General features: G+C 43.1%; 1 protein-coding gene and 1 long non-coding RNA gene across 3 annotated transcripts; one reads left to right on the top strand and one right to left on the bottom strand.

The window, feature by feature from the left end:
• Nucleotides 1-582: 582 nt before the first annotated feature.
• LOC121341803 lies at nucleotides 583-4,250 on the top strand. 2 transcript variants are annotated; one of them, XR_005953465.1, is made up of 4 exons: nucleotides 583-1,188; nucleotides 1,735-1,822; nucleotides 1,937-2,169; nucleotides 4,129-4,250. It is a non-coding gene; the product is annotated as an uncharacterized LOC121341803 (long non-coding RNA). The 2 variants fall into 2 exon arrangements; XR_005953464.1 differs by lacking the exon at nucleotides 4,129-4,250 and having other exon boundaries at nucleotides 1,937-2,865.
• On the bottom strand, nucleotides 2,553-11,595 carry TECTB (tectorin beta). Its single transcript, XM_041415640.1, has 11 exons — nucleotides 11,541-11,595; nucleotides 10,604-10,692; nucleotides 8,606-8,796; nucleotides 8,065-8,207; nucleotides 7,912-7,984; nucleotides 6,519-6,622; nucleotides 6,356-6,439; nucleotides 5,994-6,156; nucleotides 4,160-4,229; nucleotides 3,243-3,275; nucleotides 2,553-2,754 (listed from the first exon to the last, which is right to left on the bottom strand). Exons 2-11 carry the CDS (start codon nucleotides 10,677-10,679, stop codon nucleotides 2,702-2,704), a joined length of 990 nt encoding a protein of 329 aa, XP_041271574.1. The 5' UTR covers nucleotides 10,680-10,692; nucleotides 11,541-11,595; the 3' UTR covers nucleotides 2,553-2,701.
• Nucleotides 11,596-17,500: the final 5,905 nt, after the last annotated feature.

The following is a 17,500-nucleotide window of genomic DNA, read 5'->3' as shown; positions in this document are numbered from 1 at the left end:
AAATAAAGGCCACCCAGGTTAATGCTGTTTACCATTTGCAAGTGAGAAGTGAACCTCTATTTAACGAACAAAATATTGTGTAAATTGTGTCGCTGTACTGGCAACATTGTGCTGCAACCTGTGTTGTTATCATCTTGACGCCTGTGTGTGTTCATTTCTTGTCATGACCTCTGTGACCTTGTGTTTCAGCACTGCAGTGCCAAACTGTGGGAAGGAACGCATGCAAAAATTCACGTCTCATTAGAGTTCATCCAAATGGAAGGAAGAACTGGGACAGAGCCCAACTGGAATCTTTGTGGAGACAAACGTTGGGTTCTAAACAGATTATCTGCATCCTCCCTAAGTAATCTTCCTGCCCCTATGTTTCCATGGACAGACTTGTGTTTGTCTTTCAGATGCAGAGATCAAGACAAGCATCATCATGCCCTGACTGGAAAAGAGCCATCATTTTAGTCCATCTGAAATTATGAAGTCAATCAAACTTCATCTTGTGCTAAAATCTTTAGCAATCATTGCATTTTCTGATACAGGCAACATAAATAGTGTTCAGTAGAATAAGTAGTGATGAGCCATATGCTAGGTTAGGAAAAAAGAAGGTGGATATTTTTTCATGCAAAGTATTCAGGATGGACAACTTTTGCTTTCTTACGGAGCAGTACTTCTGGAGCTGAAACCTGTTCATGTGTTGCTGCCTTCTCCAGCACTTAGACCTTTCCACAGTCACCTCTGGCAGCTGTTTTTCAGTTGTGTTTTGATTGTTTTTGGCAATAAGCCATTTCTGGACTGTAGGGAGACAGTGATCCAGAGCGGAGCAGGCACACAGACGGGAGATCGTGTGCCACGGGACAGATGTGTGTGCCACAGGAGAGGAGATGTGTGTGTCACAGGACAGATGTGTGTGCCACAGGACAGGATATGTCTGTCACAGGACAGGAGATGTGTGTGCCACAGGCTCCATCCCACGGCCAGCGGGAGCGGCCTGGGAATTCACAGGCGCTTTCACAGCTGCTGAAATCCTGCACGGTTGGCTCCAAAGCCACACTTCTTGCATAACCAGAAAGGAATTAACCAACCTGCCAAGGAAACTGCATTCAAGGCTTTCTGCACAAAATAACCGCGATAGGAGAGCAGTGACTTGTAAAAGCAAGGCAAAACAAAGGCTTTGGAGAAGGACAAGAATCTGAAGAGGTAAAAGCGGTGCTGAAAGGCGGGCTGTCAGTGGGAGGAGAGCAGAGCAGAGGGAGCTGGAGCAGCACACGCAGGCAGCGGGCAGGTCGGAGCCCCGCGGGCAGCCCGGGCAGGGCGATGGGCCCGGCTCGGAGCCCCGCGGGCAGCCCGGGCAGGGCGATGCGCCCGGGTCGGAGCCCCGCGGGCGGCGGGCGCGGCGCGGCCCCGGAGCGCCCTCTGCTGTGCGCGGCGGGGAGCGGCAGCACCCGCGGGCCGAGATCGCGCCCGGAGCAGCGAGAGGAGCCCTGGAAATGCGCTGAAATGTGTTCATTTCACCGCTGGGGCGGAATGGATGCGTGTTCTAGCTCCGTGCTATCTTCATTACAATGAGCTTTTGCCGAAAATGAGCTTTGTCAGCTGAAAATCCTTCACAGAGTTATTCAGGAGGCTTCCTCTCTACAAACAATAGTAAAAAATCTGTTTTTTGCTTTTGCTTCAGTATGTGCAAACACAAGTACACCCACCGTGTTCATTAACTGTAGTAATTCTGCCCTCTTTCACATTTAGGATCCTGGAAGTTTCATGGAAAAGTTCTAAGGATGTTTCTGACAATTTCAAGGGGCTTTTTTCAATATTGTTCCAGTAACTAATGGAAGTAAGGAAACTACTGTTATGCTTGTTGGGGAATTGTTCTATGTCCTGATATTTCCTGCTTTTTATAAATCATGATTTTCCTTTCCAGTGCTTTTGTCTTGCTGTTGTTACTCAGGTACAGACCTAACACCTGGACCCTGCTGTGTCTGCCACTGCCTATGTCTTCAAGGAAATGCAAAGCTCATTAGTTTGTTTTCCAACCTCAGATGTGCTCAATATGCTCCCACACCATGTAACCATCCAGCACTGAGCCTGTCCAGTCAGCAAGACATCCTACTCCTACAGTGTGCTCTACTTAATCCAACCAATCAATACTGACAACACTGAGAATCAGGAAAGAAATGTCAGGTAATTAACTCTGAGCACCTTCTAATTACTATTACATGAAAAGCACCCTTTCCTCACATCCTTGACATGTTAGGTTGGTTTTTGTCTTGTTCCAAGACTTCACAGAACAAACTGGGACTTTGCAAGGCCAGGCCTGGAGGGGAGTTTGGTACCACACTGAGACTGGCAGGGACTGGGACCCTGAAGGTAAATTTGGCACTAAAAAATGCTGAGTTTGCACATCTTTATATTCTCTTTAGAAACAAGTCCTATCGCCATCACAGCTTTTTAAAAGGAGGTGTTGGCAGAATACATAACCCAAGGGTTTTCACCAGTTCAAAATTCCAGCAGAGACATGGGAGAAGCAAATCTGCTTTGGGATTTTCCAGAATTGGAGGCACAAAGCTCATGGAATGTTTTATTTATCTGGTAAAATGGTGCACAAGGATTTTTAGTGGCTTTCCTTTTTCCTGTGTAAAATAAACATCTTTAGTAAAGATGTCCAGGTCCAAACAGGATCAGGGAAAGTTCCAAAGTAGAGCTGGGTTGCATTTTATAATAAAACAGCAGAAAATCCAATCACGAAAAGTAGGTGGAAGATGACATCTGCAAGAGAAACACAGGCTGTATGTGAGTACTTCCCTGTCAGCTCCCTTTCACCTCCTCTTCCCACCCCATTCAATAAAACTGCATGGCCTAATGTGGCTCTGTCAACATATCAAATGTTAACAAATAGACTTTGAAAGGTGTGTTTCAAAGCCTTTCCAATCAGAAATGCTTTCAGACACCCCTGTTAACCCAGTAAAACATGATTGTTCCTTTTTGGGAAGAGGGTGTGACAATTAGAGAAAGAAGATTGTTCAGTATTGGAAGTAATTGCTATGATTTTATTGTCTGGTGTGAGGGATGTACCAAAAGAAGGAAAACAAAGTATATTACACTGGGAAATAAAATATGCTTTTGAAATGTTCACTCTTCTGTCAAATTTACTGATATTTCAGGTTTTTTATTTGAGCTATGGATTTTATGTTGACAAAGACACTCAAAATCCATATTTGGGGTTGATACTTTCATTGTCATACTTTGCTGTTTACCTGAGAGTGTGTAAAATCTGGATAAACCTTTGCCTGTAAAAAAGAGGAAGAAAAAGATTACATCAGAATGATGTTTAAAATAGGGCAAAGTGCACCAGTGTGCTTTGTAAAAGCAGAACAGGAAACATTTGTCACATTTTGAAAATCTGAATATTTCTTCCTCTTGGATTTGCTGTTTGAAGTCGTAACAGGATCCTCAGTTCTTTTACCTTCTAACATTGATGGGGGTTTACTGGTGAAACATAATGGATTGTAATAATTCTACTGTACCTGTATTTGTAATTTTAAATTGGCTTTCAGATTGGTGCCGATACAGTTGATAAACTAATGTAAAGGTCTCTAGTGAAAACAATGTTTGTTCCAAGAACTTGTTTCAAAAGATGAACCAGCTCAGAGAGAAATCCCCGGTGCCTGCAGGAGGCAGCAGTTGAGGAGACAGTTGTTCTAGAGTGGGGAAGGCCGATGGCAGTGGCATCAGTGTGTCAGGAGGGATAGGCACACATCCTTGTAACACATGAAGGTGTTGTGGATATGCTGAAGTACAGACCCACAGTGTAAAGAAAAACTTTCCTGCTGCTCCTGACCTCTCTCCCACTCCCGTGCAACCTGTCAGAGCGTGCCTGAGCTGCTGCTGAGGTCACAGGCAGGTGAGCAGAGCTTTCACTGCCAGCTTGGTGTGCCAGTGGTTTGGCCATTTATCATAAATGCCAAAGGGAGGCCTTGACTCACTTGGCAAGCGAAGAGAATTTCACTGAGCTCTTCTGCCAGAGTGGGACGGGACCAACTTCTGTTCGAGACTCCTGCTTTCCTGGGGGAAAGGGGTCTGGCAGAGGGCTTTGGCTCCCTCTGCTTCCTCCTATGCTGCCAGTTTCATTGCTTCCCAAAGGGAGAAGCACCCCAGGAGGCCAGGCACTTACTGCGCACGGTGATCTCCGCCACCAGAACGCCTCCGGTTTGTTCCGCACGCTGCTTGCGTTTGTCACAGATCTCAAGAGAGCAGAGAGAAAGCCATGTATACCAAAACAAATAAAAATTATACAAAAAAACCCCAGGCACAATTCTTATGTTTCCAACCAAGAAATTACTGCATATTTTCCAGGGCCTTTTTTTTTTTTCTGCCTGTAATTATTGGGGGTTTTAGTGCAGGAGAGGTTTGAAGAGAGTCTTTACAGTTCATTTTCTGAAGATTTTGGTGGGCTGTCTTTCCCACCCTGCCTTAAACAAAACTTCTGTCAAGAAGGGGGAAATTGAGCTCTGTCTGTTTAACCCCTGACCTCTGTGAAGGCTTCTGTGGTTGTTTATTGCTGATGATAATTGTTGCCCATTGGGTAGAAACAGGAAGAACCAAATCCTTCCCATACAGATCAGCTCATGTCCAGCACTAATGATGCCTGTCACAGCTGACAAGGTCTGTATTGGAGGCAGTGCTCTGCAGATTAAAGGTCCTTGTGCATCTCCTGACTTTTGCAGATCCCCAGCTGTGGGCATTTTAATTACAAACTCAGCATGTAGTAATTCTGATTATGAGTTTCTTGTAAGCACAGACCACCAGCTTGGTTCAACCTTAATTGCAGGAGGCCGCCAGCTGCATTTTTGAGTGGGAACTGGACTCAAGGGATGCTGCTGATTGAGCAATTATCCTGCAGTAGAGGGTGAGGTGGGAATTCCACACAGCCTGAAAGGATGATGTAGGTGTTTGACAGTACTGCCAGAGGGGCACATATGAAGTAATGGGTTCGTGTTTTCTTTTAACTCTGATCTGTTTCTGGATAAAAAGTTGAAGAAATCTTGAAAAACAAACAGCAAAATCTAAGAGTTTTTTCTGTTGCCTCTGAAACCTAGAATTTCTAACAATGTGTTTTTGTCAAACATGCAAATTTTGCACAAGTCAGTTCCTCCTGCTTAGCACTGAGACTGTATAATACAAAATGCTGCCTTAATTTTCTCCTGGTCTGAGAAAGGGGTTAGAAAGAAAAATTGGGCTCACCAGGATTGATGCTTTCCCTTCTCCAGCAAGAAACATTTGTTGTTGAAATGACAGCATGTTGGCTAAGGAGTATTTTGGGCTTCCATCTCAGGTTAAATAAAATTCTATTTCATTGCATGAGAGAAAGAATGGTAAAGCTCTGACTTGGCGAAGGGTGGAGAGAGAAGTCTTTAAAGAAAGACATTTTATGGGCACCTGCCCTTGTTAAATTATGTGCCTGTATAGCAACTTCACCATACTCCCATCTAAGGATACAGGAATCCACTTTTCTACCTCAGTTCTGCTCCAGAGACAATTTATGTATTTTATGCAGAGCAGGATGTCTGCAAGAGCAATAACTTACTGCAGCATGGCAGAGAGAACTTTCCTTGGGAAGGGGGACAGGGAGTTTGAGACAGGTTCTCCCATGGCCTCTAGGGTGCTCTTAGCACCGAGATACTTGGTAAAATGGAAAAAGCTCAACTTTCTCCTTTTTTCCAGGCTTGTCTTTAACTGTAGGTGTTTGTCAGACAGGACTGTAGTCTGGGAAATTGACAGGAGCTGTGTTTTTCAGTGGCTACCTTATTTCTCAATACATTTAAACGAGCTTCCCAGTGTTGCCTGTGGCAGGACAGGGGTCGGCTGCACAGCTGGGCTCACACAGTGCCGTGCCCCCAGCTGCTGAGAGCCCTGGCGCTGGCTCTGCACCTGCAAAGCCCCGGGGAGGGCCGGCCATCCTCTGGCTGAACGTGGCACCGTGTGTTTCTGCAGCGGGGAGGCCTTACCACGGGGCAGGAGAACTTCTCGCTGTCGCAGACGTGCGTCTCGCAGTGCAGCCAGACCTTGGACAGCTTGGGGATGTTGCGGAAGCGGAAGGCGTTGAACTGGAACGTGGCCCGGTTCGTCTTCCCGTTCTCGTGCACTAGGATGGAGTAGTCCGAGGCACACCTGTGTTGTGTGTGGAGAAGAAGTGTCAGAGCCCCCATGGCTGCAGTGGAACATCTCCTGAGGTGACAGTTTGATGAAAGCATTTGCCCTGCTCTCGGCCAGCTTTTGCTTTGCCCCCTTATGCCCCACAACCAGCTTTCCAGTCATCCTCAGGGCTGGGCTGGGCAGAGGTGCTCCCCTGGGTCCCACCAGCACCTACCCCTTGGTGATCAAAGGCCAGTGGATCTGGTAGAAATACTCTGAGGAGGGAGTTGCCCAGCAGTTGTTGAGAACAACTTTAAACCTGCGGAGATACAAACCCCAGATTAGCAAGGAATGTCCCAATTGCCAATTTATTCCTCATTCCTCCTTCCTTTGCCTACCTGTCACTTAAGCCCTTGGCTTCCACTCCAGCAAATATGTCAGAACCAATTTCTGATGTTTCAACCACAAAGGGGGCTTCCTTTATACTTGAGAACTTGGCATTCTTTGAAAGACAAAGACAAAGGCATCATACATTACTTGTATGCAAAGCAAGGCATGATTCAAATTCAGACACCCCTGGAGAGACTGACCACAGAAATCTGGGTTCTTATAACCTGCAATCGCCAAACTCTATACTGGTAGGATTATTGCAAACCCAAGATGGAGTTTAAAAATATTTTTATTAATATTTGGCATATAATGATGATCAGTGACAGAACTTGATGCTGTTTGGCTGTAGCATGTATTGCATGTATTCCCATGCAGCATGGGTGGGAAGCAAGCTTGCTGCTACTGCTTCTGGTGAGGAAAGCTGGTGGGAGTGAGAATAAAGGTGAGTGTATAGAATGGGAATGGAGTTGGGACACGGCCACGTATTGGAAAAAGGAAAGAAGACAAGCAGAAATCACAAGAAAAAAGCAGGCCTGCTGAACATGGAGCACTGTGGTGCTCAGGTGAAAAGTTTTGGTTACAAATATACTGAAATGTCTACCTTAAATCCCAGTGCTTCTTGTTGGGTGAGATGATAACAAAGCTAGCACCAGAATTGTACAAAGAATATCAGGTTTAGTCCTACCATTGGTTGACCTCGTGGTAAATACTCCTTTTACCTGGCCTGTAATTTTAACACAGTATGTTCCTAGTTGTGCTTTTTCTAGCTGTGCTAAAATAGAGAGGCTGTTTTGGAGCTTTTGTCTTTGCTTTTGTGGAGAAAAGATTCCAGGATTAGGAGCTGGCTGCTCCAGCAGTGCAGGAGAGCTACAGAGAAGAGAGGGATGCTTCAAAGGATTTGCCTGAGGGGCAATATTTTGTTGGCAACAAAATTCCAGCATGACCTAAAGATCTGTGGGGTACATGAAATATCTGTCAGGTGAGAGGACCAGGGAGAAAGCTGCAAGAGAAATGCAAGGAGCTTTGCTGTGTCTATAGAGGCCATGCAAGGCCAGGTCTATGTGCAGATTCATGCTGCTCTTGCAGTGGGACTACACACAAGTTTTGATTTTTCTTATAAAACCTGTCAGCAGGTTAGAAGTGTACCTCTCAGCAGAAACATCTGTCTGATTTTGAGGGATTAAAAGAACAGTTGGCATGTGTCTGCTCTGTTCACTTTAAGTATATCCCTGTTAATCAGCAGAAAGAACCCCTGCCAATCCCACTGCAATTATCCGTTCCAGGTTAGTAGTGTGCTCCATGACACATAAAAGTCAGGAGCAGCAGCCCTGTTTTTTCCAGCTCTTTGGCTGAAGCCTTTGTAAGGTAAAGGTGAAGGTGTGAGTGGCAAAGAGCACTTACAGAGTAGAAGTTGAGGGACAGCTGGCTTTCAAATGAACCAGAGCTCCCGTTCTTCACATGGACAGTGGCCACCCTGGGGACAGGACAAAATTCTTTATCAGTGAGGCACGGTAATGAGGACAGGATGAGACACACTCCCAGAAGAGGACGTACCTTTGGTCAAAGGCAGCCTGGTTCACCAGGTAGTTGGCATTGTATGTGCAGGTGAATGAGTAATTCACAGGCTGGCTCTTCACAATCACTGAGGAGTCATTGGAGACGATGGAGTTATAGAAGTGATACACAGGATTCTTGAACTGTGAATGGTGAGACAGAGAAATGTGGGCAGTACTGAGTCCTTGAGGCATCAGGAATGTACTTTGAAACATGAAGAATCTGATGTCAAAACTGCCTCCCCAAGGAAACATGGTTTGGTAGCTCTTTGTATGCTGTGCTGCCTATGCATATGCCTTACTAAACATAAGTTCTGTGTAACACAGGAGCAGGTGAACAGCAGACTAATATCACTAAGCCTGTGAGTATTTTGCCTGGAACTGCAAAGCACAGCTGTGTGATTCTTCCTTCTCCTTGACTCTGCAGTTTGCCTCCTTCTTGCATTGGTACCTAAGACTTACTTCAAGCTGAAGAGGATAGGACTTTCTCAAGTGAGTGCAGCCATTTCCTGAATCAAAAATGCTGACCTTCATAGTCTTACCTCTGACTGGGTGCCGCAGTATGATTTGTTTTTAGGTGACAGGTCTGGGATTGTGAATTGGTAATATCCTGAATCGTGGATCCCATTATAGCAAATGCCTCCAAGTGCCAGCTGGTTAACCTCCCATCCATAAGGACACTCTGGAATTCTGGTAATGATGGTTTTAGGATAGCAGTATACCAGAATTACATCTGGAAGGAAAATGATACACCTGGAGTTATTCAGTGGTAATTTCCTTTCAAAGAGGTGGTCTGCCCACTTACTTTCCATTGGGCTTAACCTTCTGTGAACAGGGCTGTGCGCTGGAAGGTCCCCTAATGAGAGCAGCTTTTGCTACACAAAACAGACCTTTAGGTTGTTAAATTCTGTCCTCTTTGTAAGAGTTTAGCCTTTGCCTTCTAATGCAGAACTTTGTGAAATTTTTTTATCTTTCTGGAATAGCTGGTTGAAGAGCAGAGACACTGGTGAGAAACCTGAAGCAAAAAAGGACTGCACTGAAAATGTCTCATTAACATATTTTGCAAAGCTGGCTTCTGAAACACCACTGACTCTGTAAAAATAATATTGGTGAGGTTGTTTGGTAGGCTTTGTAGATCTGCACTGTTTTGTACTGGTGTATAAATTTTGGCCACAATAGATATTCTGCCTTTTCTCCTCTTGAACTGGCACTGTAGTGTTGGCACAAACGGAATGTTTCCAATTGTCAAGTCAAAAGCTGAGATCTAAAACTGAAGAACCTGGCCCTGCTAACAACAACAATTCATAGGAAATGACCCAAACTCCAGCCCTGTTAACAGCAGTGCTGTGTGTTTCCAAACATGGTGATTGCTAATACACACATGAATGCTGAACATCAAAACGGACTGATTGTTTCATGATAGCAGAATTGGATATTTGTCACAGGCAGAGCTAATTTGAACATCTGATGGAAATTTTAAGGGCAAATATTGACTAACCTGAAAATTGAGGAAGTCTTCCAATTACTGCAGTGAGAAAAAAAGGCACCCTCTCTGGAATTATTCGGTTACTTCTTTTAAAGCCCTTGCCACTCTCTCTCTTTCTCTCTCTCTTTTTTTTTTTTTTTTTTTTTTTTTTTTTTTTTTTTTTTTTTTTATGCTAAAAGCCTCATTTTGCAGCCTTTCCATGTCTGCTAGGGAATAATCTGGGAAAGTCAACTAGACAACAACTTGCTTTTTTTCTGATTAAGAAACCTTCAGCACATGCAAGCTGATTCTGCTTGTGTTAATGCTCAGATTTAAAACTGGCAACTTTAGAGCCATGAAAATTCCTGCAGTTAAGACAAAATGCTTGTGCAAATAAAGGTACTGAAATAAATGGCTAGAGGGCCAAATACTTTAGATATATCATGAAATGACTGACAGTAATCTGACAGCAGTCATGCACTAAAAAGCAAACACTAAATTGAGGCATATTCCAACACATTTCTAGAGCACAGTTTGTAATTGCGGTGAAATTTATTTTACAGGTCTGTCAGGCACCAGATCACTCCAGTTTCTAGGCACTAATCAGTGTGCAATTGGAGGCCTACCTACAATGATTTTTGTATTTTTCCTGCTTTAGAATAACGGTGTGGTTCAGGAGTTCAGCCCAGCACATTCAATAACCACTGGCAATCCGACTGTAGTCTGTGGGACTAAAGCCCAGTTTGGGCAACAAAGATCTGCTGCATTTAGCCTGTACTATTACAGAAAATTTCTAATTGTTTTTGTTCCCTTTTCTATTTTATGCATTTGTGATTAACTTTCTTGCACTGTGGTTATTCAGAGTTAACTACATGCCTAATTCTTTGTGGGGTTAGGACTTAAATGGAACATTCTTTACTGTGCTAGCTCAAAGCAGGTCAATAAAAGAAATCTAAGGATTAACTCTACAGAATCCACAGTTTAACTTTCTGAAGGAAAACCTTTCGATTTTTGAATGAAAAAGCCCTTTGGTAGCTTAATTACAGGAGATCTTAGGAGACATAAGTTATTTTACCTGCTTTATTTGGGCTGCAAGGCCCTGCAAGAGCTCGAGCCAAGATGACCAGCAGATAAATAGCAAGAGTCACCATTTCTTGCAATGATCTGAGGACACAGGAAATAAAAGCTGAAAATGCCTTTAAAGGTGGAAATAAAAACAGTGCATTGTCTGCAGCAATGTCTACTCCTGAGCTTGTAGTAGCTACTGTTAAAATGTCCTTTTTGCGGAGAGAAAAAATAACATTACTGATATCCTGTCACCCAATGTAATTGAAACTACAGGGTAAATCTTTCAAAGACCATTGCTATAACTGGGTCACCATTGTGACAATTTTACTATCTCAGTTTAGTGGTGGCTTTTAATTATTCTATTATATTGCAAAGATTCTAAACCTAAAGCGTTAATATAACCAAATGAAACTGAAAAATGGGATTTGAAAAAAAGAAGGAATAGAAATTACTATACAAAATATGACACAACAACGTATATAATGTGCTTAAAACTTAGTGCTGAAACTATTCTCTGTGGTGATGGCTATTCTGATGCATATAAACTTAATGTAGCTCAGTTTTGGTGAATTATGCATTTTCTCCTCTGCTGCTAAATGTTCAGTTTCGAGGAAAACATCCATAGAAGTTATTTACGTTTACATTTCAGGCCTCCAACGTGAAAGCTGTTTCCCACAGGGGAAAAACATATACAGCCTGTGAGATTGGGACTGCAGTTCTCATATTTTCCCTTTGAAACCTCATTTACAGGGAAAAAAATAATTCTAATTCAGTAGTTCCCGCAAAACCAATCAATTTCAACATTTTCACTCAGCCTCTATTTAAAAATATATAAATATATAAATATATATGAATTTATAAAAGGGTCTTAAAGTACATATCAGTGACAATTCCTTCTAATTATCATCCTATGCATTCTACAAGAAATTAAGAGTTATACCTACGAGACAGGAAGGAGCTAATTATTTCAGATTTTCATTCCAGTCTTATTCCAAAAGCAGCGCTGTCAGCTCTTTCCAAGATGTCCTCTTTCAAATGAACCCAGCTGGTGTTATCTTCGCTTTATATAAGCAATCTTGTAAAAGGAGCCCATCTCTGGTTAAATCTCAACCTGCCAGTATTGTCCAGTGTGAGAGGGAAAAAAAAGAGTTATAGAAGAGTAGTTTTCTTCCCCTAGATAAGTCTGCATTGCTGCTATTTGATTTTTACAAATTTTTCTACAGTAGTTTTTTACAGATCTTGCAAACAAGTGAACAGAAATCTACTGAAGGTACAAAATTTTTTGGTTTGTGAGTTTATTAGGAAAATGTAGAATTTCTGGAGAGGTGAAGCTACAACTGCCTGCTAGAATTCAGTGAAAATATATTTATAGGAATTAGTTGCTTGTCTTAAATGGCTTATTGTGAATGTCAAGCTTTTGTGCCATACAAATGAACAAAAGAAATGGCATCAGATCATATACTACCTTAGGAGTTGGGTTTTTTTACTTTTTTTTCCTAAAAGCTCACAGGCAGGTAATCTGAGTTTAGGTAGGCTCTTCCATAAGCCTTAGCATTATACTACATAATAATAGTATATAATACTAAATGCACATAACACTGTTATATACATTGACTATTAAATTATAGATTGTGTAAAATTTGCCACGGCACACAAAACTAAAACAAATTTACTCTTTGCATGACCACCGGTCATGAAGGTGCCTGTGAAAGTCTTGGCTGGCTGGTCGGATTTTCTGGTGCCCCATTACATCCTGTTTGTGTCAGCTTATAGAGAAAGGCCCAGAAATAGTACTGGGTGCAGTAGTGCTATTTTATACAGAATAGGGGTTTTAAAAAGCCTTGCCATGGGAACTGGCCTAGCCCCAGCTTTGGGCACTGTGTCCCAAACCCTCCCCAGTCCCGTGTGCTGTTGAACCACTCGTGCTCTGATGTCTTGAGTCACTGAACACCTGTGGGACCCAGCCCTGTGGGGTTCCTCACAGATGGTCTGGGAGCTCCTCTTGTGCAGAACGCTGTTCCATCCACAGCAGGACTTTGGTGTGGATCTGCCTTCCCTCAAGCAGTTTTTGGCAAATAGGGTGGAACAGTAATAAAGCTGTACCAGTTGCCAGTAGTCTGGAGTTCTTGTAGGAGAGAGTGGAATGGAAGAGCACAGTGGCCCTGACCTAAACCTGAAATGCTCAACAAGGCGTTTTTAGTTGGCCTGTGAGTGAGATTTATAGGAACACCTTGAGGACAGCATTCACTACAAGAAGTGTCTCAAGCCAGAAGATCTGAGCAAAGCAGGGCCATGGGTGCACCTGCTCTGTGAGGGCTGCTCAGTGATGGTTGTGTGCAGGTGAATCTGCAGTGAAAAGAAGAATTAAGGGATCAGGGTGACCTTTTCTGGCAAACTGATCCAAAGTCCTAAGCAAAGGCTGAAAAGCCTATACATGTCGGTGCTTAAATTCAAACATCAAGTCTGAAGCAAGATTGAAGCTTTTTAAAGAGTTGTTCTTACTGTTCTTGTGAGCCTGCAAGCCACCACATTCTGATTTAAACGAGATTACTTAAAGATGGACACATGGATAAAATCCTCTGGCCGGGGTTTGTTATTTTAATTGAATTTAAAAAAATCCACTGAACAAGAACCAAAGCTCATCAATCATTTGGTGTGATATTTCTAACTAGAGGTTATCCTCATCAGAAATCCTAAAGCAAGGAAGATTTAACTCCAGGTGTCTGTTTTATAGCCTCACTCCAAATCCTGCAGGGATTCAGGCCTAATTTTGATTTCCTAAGGCTAAATCTAAATATACACTGTGTCAGCATGCACTGTTTTTTATCTTTCTGTGTGTGAGTGTGTATTTGTTCTGGAAGAAGAAATCAGAGTTTCTGGTGTGACTTTATGATCAACTCTGTTGACAAGAATATATAGCCCAGAAACAAGGAGGGGCTTACAGGAGAAGGCTTGTGACTTTGGCCATGAGAAAGAACTCCTGGTTGTGTGCAAGCTAATTCTTCAAGCTCGAAGAATCAGATTCAGTGCTGGGCTTGGACTTGGCCTATCAAGCCTGCACACATAGGGCTGATTTAGAGCATAAGATATTTGGCTAACTTTGATTAGGCATAGTGTAAATGCCTTGCTAAAAATTATGTAAGTGGTCCACCTCATCATAATATGAACAAAACACTTGAAACACAGATTAGTTTTTTACTGATGATTTTTAGCAAATACTCTAAATAAATTATCATTGGTACAACAGTACAGGTTTCAGTGGAATTACTCCAAAATGGATCTAATCCCATAATTTCTAAGAGAAAATAAATCTCCCACTATCTTCTCACAGAAAACTTATCTCCATGTACATAATACTCCTTTTAGGCAAAAGGTAGAAAACAGAATGAAAACCATGAAACAAATTTGGCAGTGGTGCCAGCTGGTGTATAGTAGTTTGCATTTGCATGAGAAATAAGCACAAAATGTACCTAAGCCAACCAGCATTTGATCTCTGCACTGATCACAGGTGGAGGCTCGGGGAAGGGTTAGGTTTCTCTCAGTAAGTGCACACACAGCAAAAAGAAAGCCATTAACTTGCAAAGCAGACCATTGAGGATTGTTGCAGTTCCCTGAGTGTTTCCAAGACCATTGAATAATCTCAGCAACCTAAGTATTTGTAAAGATTTCAACCAAGAGCAAATGAAGGCCTTATTGTGGATTCCACCTACAAGGGCAGCTTGTGTCTCCAGCCTTGTTGCTCACATTGTGATGGAAAGCTGTGTGAGTATCAACTGTCTGACTCTTACATGAAGCAAATGAGGTTCTACTGTTTGAACCTGCAAGGGATATTGCTACATCTAATTTTCATTGGTTTTGGACAAAACAATAAACCTGAAGAGTCCCTTAGCTATATGGAAGGACTCATGAGATAATGAGGATCAATGGAGACAGGCAGCTGATTCCAGGGGAAGGCAGATCACCTGACACTCATCTAGAGGCTGCAGTATACAAATTAAGGTGTTTCCACACACCAAAACCTGGCATACTCAGTTTTGTCTGAGATAAGGGGTGTATTTATCCCACAGGCATAGAGACATCCATGCTGGGTCTGGAAGCATAGCAGCTGTATTTCTATTTGGCCTGATCTGAGTGAGTGGATCCTCTTGGAAGTGCAGCACTGTGTTGGTACAATCAAATTTTCCTGAAGCCTGATTGAGCTGTGCTGTGTAGACTTATTCCCTCGAGTCATAAATACCTTAGGGATTTAGGATTGTTTTGCCTTTTACAGTGTAAATACCTTTCCAGTAGTTTATTACTCATGGCACGTGGCTGGTCACTCACTTCAGCACATGACTGAGTCACCATCCCTGCAGGTACCTGCAGATGTGACACTAAAGGACATGGTTAGTGGTGGTCTTGGCAGTTAGGACAGTTGGGCTTCAAGATCTTTTTCCAACCTAAATGATTCTACAGTTCTATTCTACAAATGTTTTAGCCTTGTGAGCAGATTATAGAGCAATGCATGTACATACAAAGAGCCTGGGACCCACAGATCTCCTGCACCCCAAGTCCCCAAGTGACTGATATTCTTCAGTAACTGCACAAGACCTGTCAGAAGAAGGAGAAATGAGAGGAAACTGTCATTGTGGAAGAGTCACATAAAAACCAGAGATGGATGTTCAGGCCACCGGAAGAGACAGTCTTCTGCTCTTGACTTCCTTGTGCATTAGCTCCCTGTCTGCGTAACTACGTAACACTGATTCATAATTTTTCAGCAATCACCTGCAGCCATGAGCTTGGTGAGACAGTGCTGCTGCTGGTACATGCACTTCTGGGTGTGAGAGAGGACCGTCTCTCAGCTGAAGAAGCCTTGATAATTCTGCTGTTCAAGACAGACATTTACAACAGCAAATCTTGCTGAACACAAAATTGTGGCTGAAGTCAATAATCATATTTCATGTTCATTTGAATGCCTGATTCTATTGTTGTTTAGCTTTGCCAGCATATTTAGTGTTCTTTGGATTCTTCTCCAGCAAAATCTTGCCTGTTTTGCAGTTTGCTGCTGTTGGAACAGAACATCAGTTTCCAGCTGAGTTTCCTTGAAGCCTTTGTGTGGGTAAGTGCTTTATTTGTTGTAATTTAATAGGGGATGTCTTGGAGCTAGCTAGTTATGAAGGATAAGACTTGGGAGCTTGATTTAATAAAGACATGGTGCTTGATTTAATGAATGTATGAGACATGTAAAACAGGTCATGCGAGACCAGAACTGATGACTAACACCGGTCATGTGAGACCTCACTCATCCTTGGACTGCCTCTCGTTGGAGATGCCTAAACTTGCAATGTACTTAATTAATTTGTCTAAACGAGGCATGTATTGTGTTAACAAGTGCTGTAAGGTGGTCATGATACCTGCACAGATATCTGTAAGGTGCCCAAGATATCCTGTGACACAGGACCTCTGGGACACTTGGGCACTTTTGGAGTGGGAACTGGAAGCCAAGGATAGTCAGGATGTCTTAAATGACACTGGATGTCTGTGTGTGGGCAGCTGAATGGAGACCAGCCAGACACACTGCTCTGGTTGGCTAGGCATTCATTTTTGCTTGCCTTGGGAGCCTGAGCAGCCCTGCAAACTCAGCAGCACACATGCCTGAGCCTGCTCCAGCACCCTCCAATTACTCACTGAGTGCCCAAGGACAGCTCCCAGGGAGAAGCTGGAGAACTTCTGGGGAAAGATAGCTTTGATCTCAACAAGAAAGAACTGCATTTGGGTCTCCTGTAATCCTGGGTGAGGGCTCTGACCACCGGTCTGCTCCAGCTGTTCTTTGAAGAGGGTGTGGCTGTGGCTGCTGTGAGCTGCTGTCCCATCTGGGATCTGTCAGAGCAGTACTGCAGAGATTTTCTGCTGAGAACACAGGGATTAAGTATTTTGTCATGGCTGGTTACTGCTGTGGAATAGCATTCTGTAATCACCTGAATGTGGCCCAAATGGCTTCTGAGGTACATAAGTGCTTTTTTGGATCTCAGTCATGCTGTCCTGTATAACATCTTGTAAACCTTTTAGTTCTTGTTATCTCAACAACAGGTCTTGGTCTCTTGGCAGTGTGGGTGAGGATCTCACCTCAGTGTGGGGGAGGATTTTAAGAGGAAGGTGAGAAAAAAGGAAGAATGGACTCTTTGTGTTATTCATTAGTTTAATCTTCTCAGTTTGGCAGCTGGCTCTGACACAGTGACCATTCTCTTCTTGCTCCAGTAATGCTCTCTTTTCTGAGCATTATTCCACTGGTGCTGGGAAGGGTGCTGAAATATGATGTTTCTCAGTTTGGGTTGGGGTATGTCACCACAACCTTTAAAAGAGTCTGCAGCAGATGTCTGATCTTCTGCCTTATTCCTGGCCGTGTGTTGGCCATAAATAATGCTGCTCACCCAGCCTGGATGCTTTGCTACTGAAAACCTGACAAAAATAGGACTGCAGTGCAGTGAAACATAAAAAGTATACTAAAGGCAAATTTATCCTCTGGGGTCCCTCAGTGGCAATTCCATTGACTGCTGAGAAACTGATCCTAAATGTATGCTGCTCATTTTAAAAATATGGTTGAGGAAGAAAAAAACAAAACAAAGACAAATGGAGGGGCACACTGATAAAAAAATTACAGAAGCAGGAGGAATGCTGAATTACAGTAAAGGACTTGATTGCTGTGTGGCTTGAAAGTGCCTCATATTCCCAAGCCTGGAAACCTTTCCTCAGACTTGCAATCTTTATTGCCCTGGGAGCCTGGAGTTCTTCTGCTCCCTCTTTAACCCCTCTACCCTTACCTGAGCTACAGAGCCCTTCTCCAGCTTCCTTAGTTCTCCATGGTCTGACCCATCTGAATTACAAAATCATGTTCTTGAAATGCTCACCATAAATTCATATCCTT

This window comes from Onychostruthus taczanowskii, unplaced genomic scaffold, assembly GCF_017590055.1.
Source record: "Onychostruthus taczanowskii isolate IOZ18803 unplaced genomic scaffold, ASM1759005v1 scaffold5, whole genome shotgun sequence".
Classification (NCBI taxonomy): Eukaryota; Metazoa; Chordata; class Aves; order Passeriformes; family Passeridae; genus Onychostruthus; species Onychostruthus taczanowskii.
The sequence above is the reverse complement of the archived record's forward strand: the minus strand, read 5'-3'. Positions and strand labels throughout refer to the sequence as shown.

Coding starts and splice junctions, on each gene's coding strand:
- TECTB (XM_041415640.1), bottom strand. CDS start 10,679: ATGGTGACTCTTGCTATTTATCTGCTGGTCATCTTGGCTCGAGCTCTT. Junction 6,440..6,518: donor GCCAAGGGCTTAAGTGACAG/GTAGGCAAAGGA, acceptor GTATCTCCGCAG/GTTTAAAGTTGTTCTCAACA. Junction 2,755..3,242: donor CAGATTTTACACACTCTCAG/GTAAACAGCAAA, acceptor TTTCTCTTGCAG/ATGTCATCTTCCACCTACTT.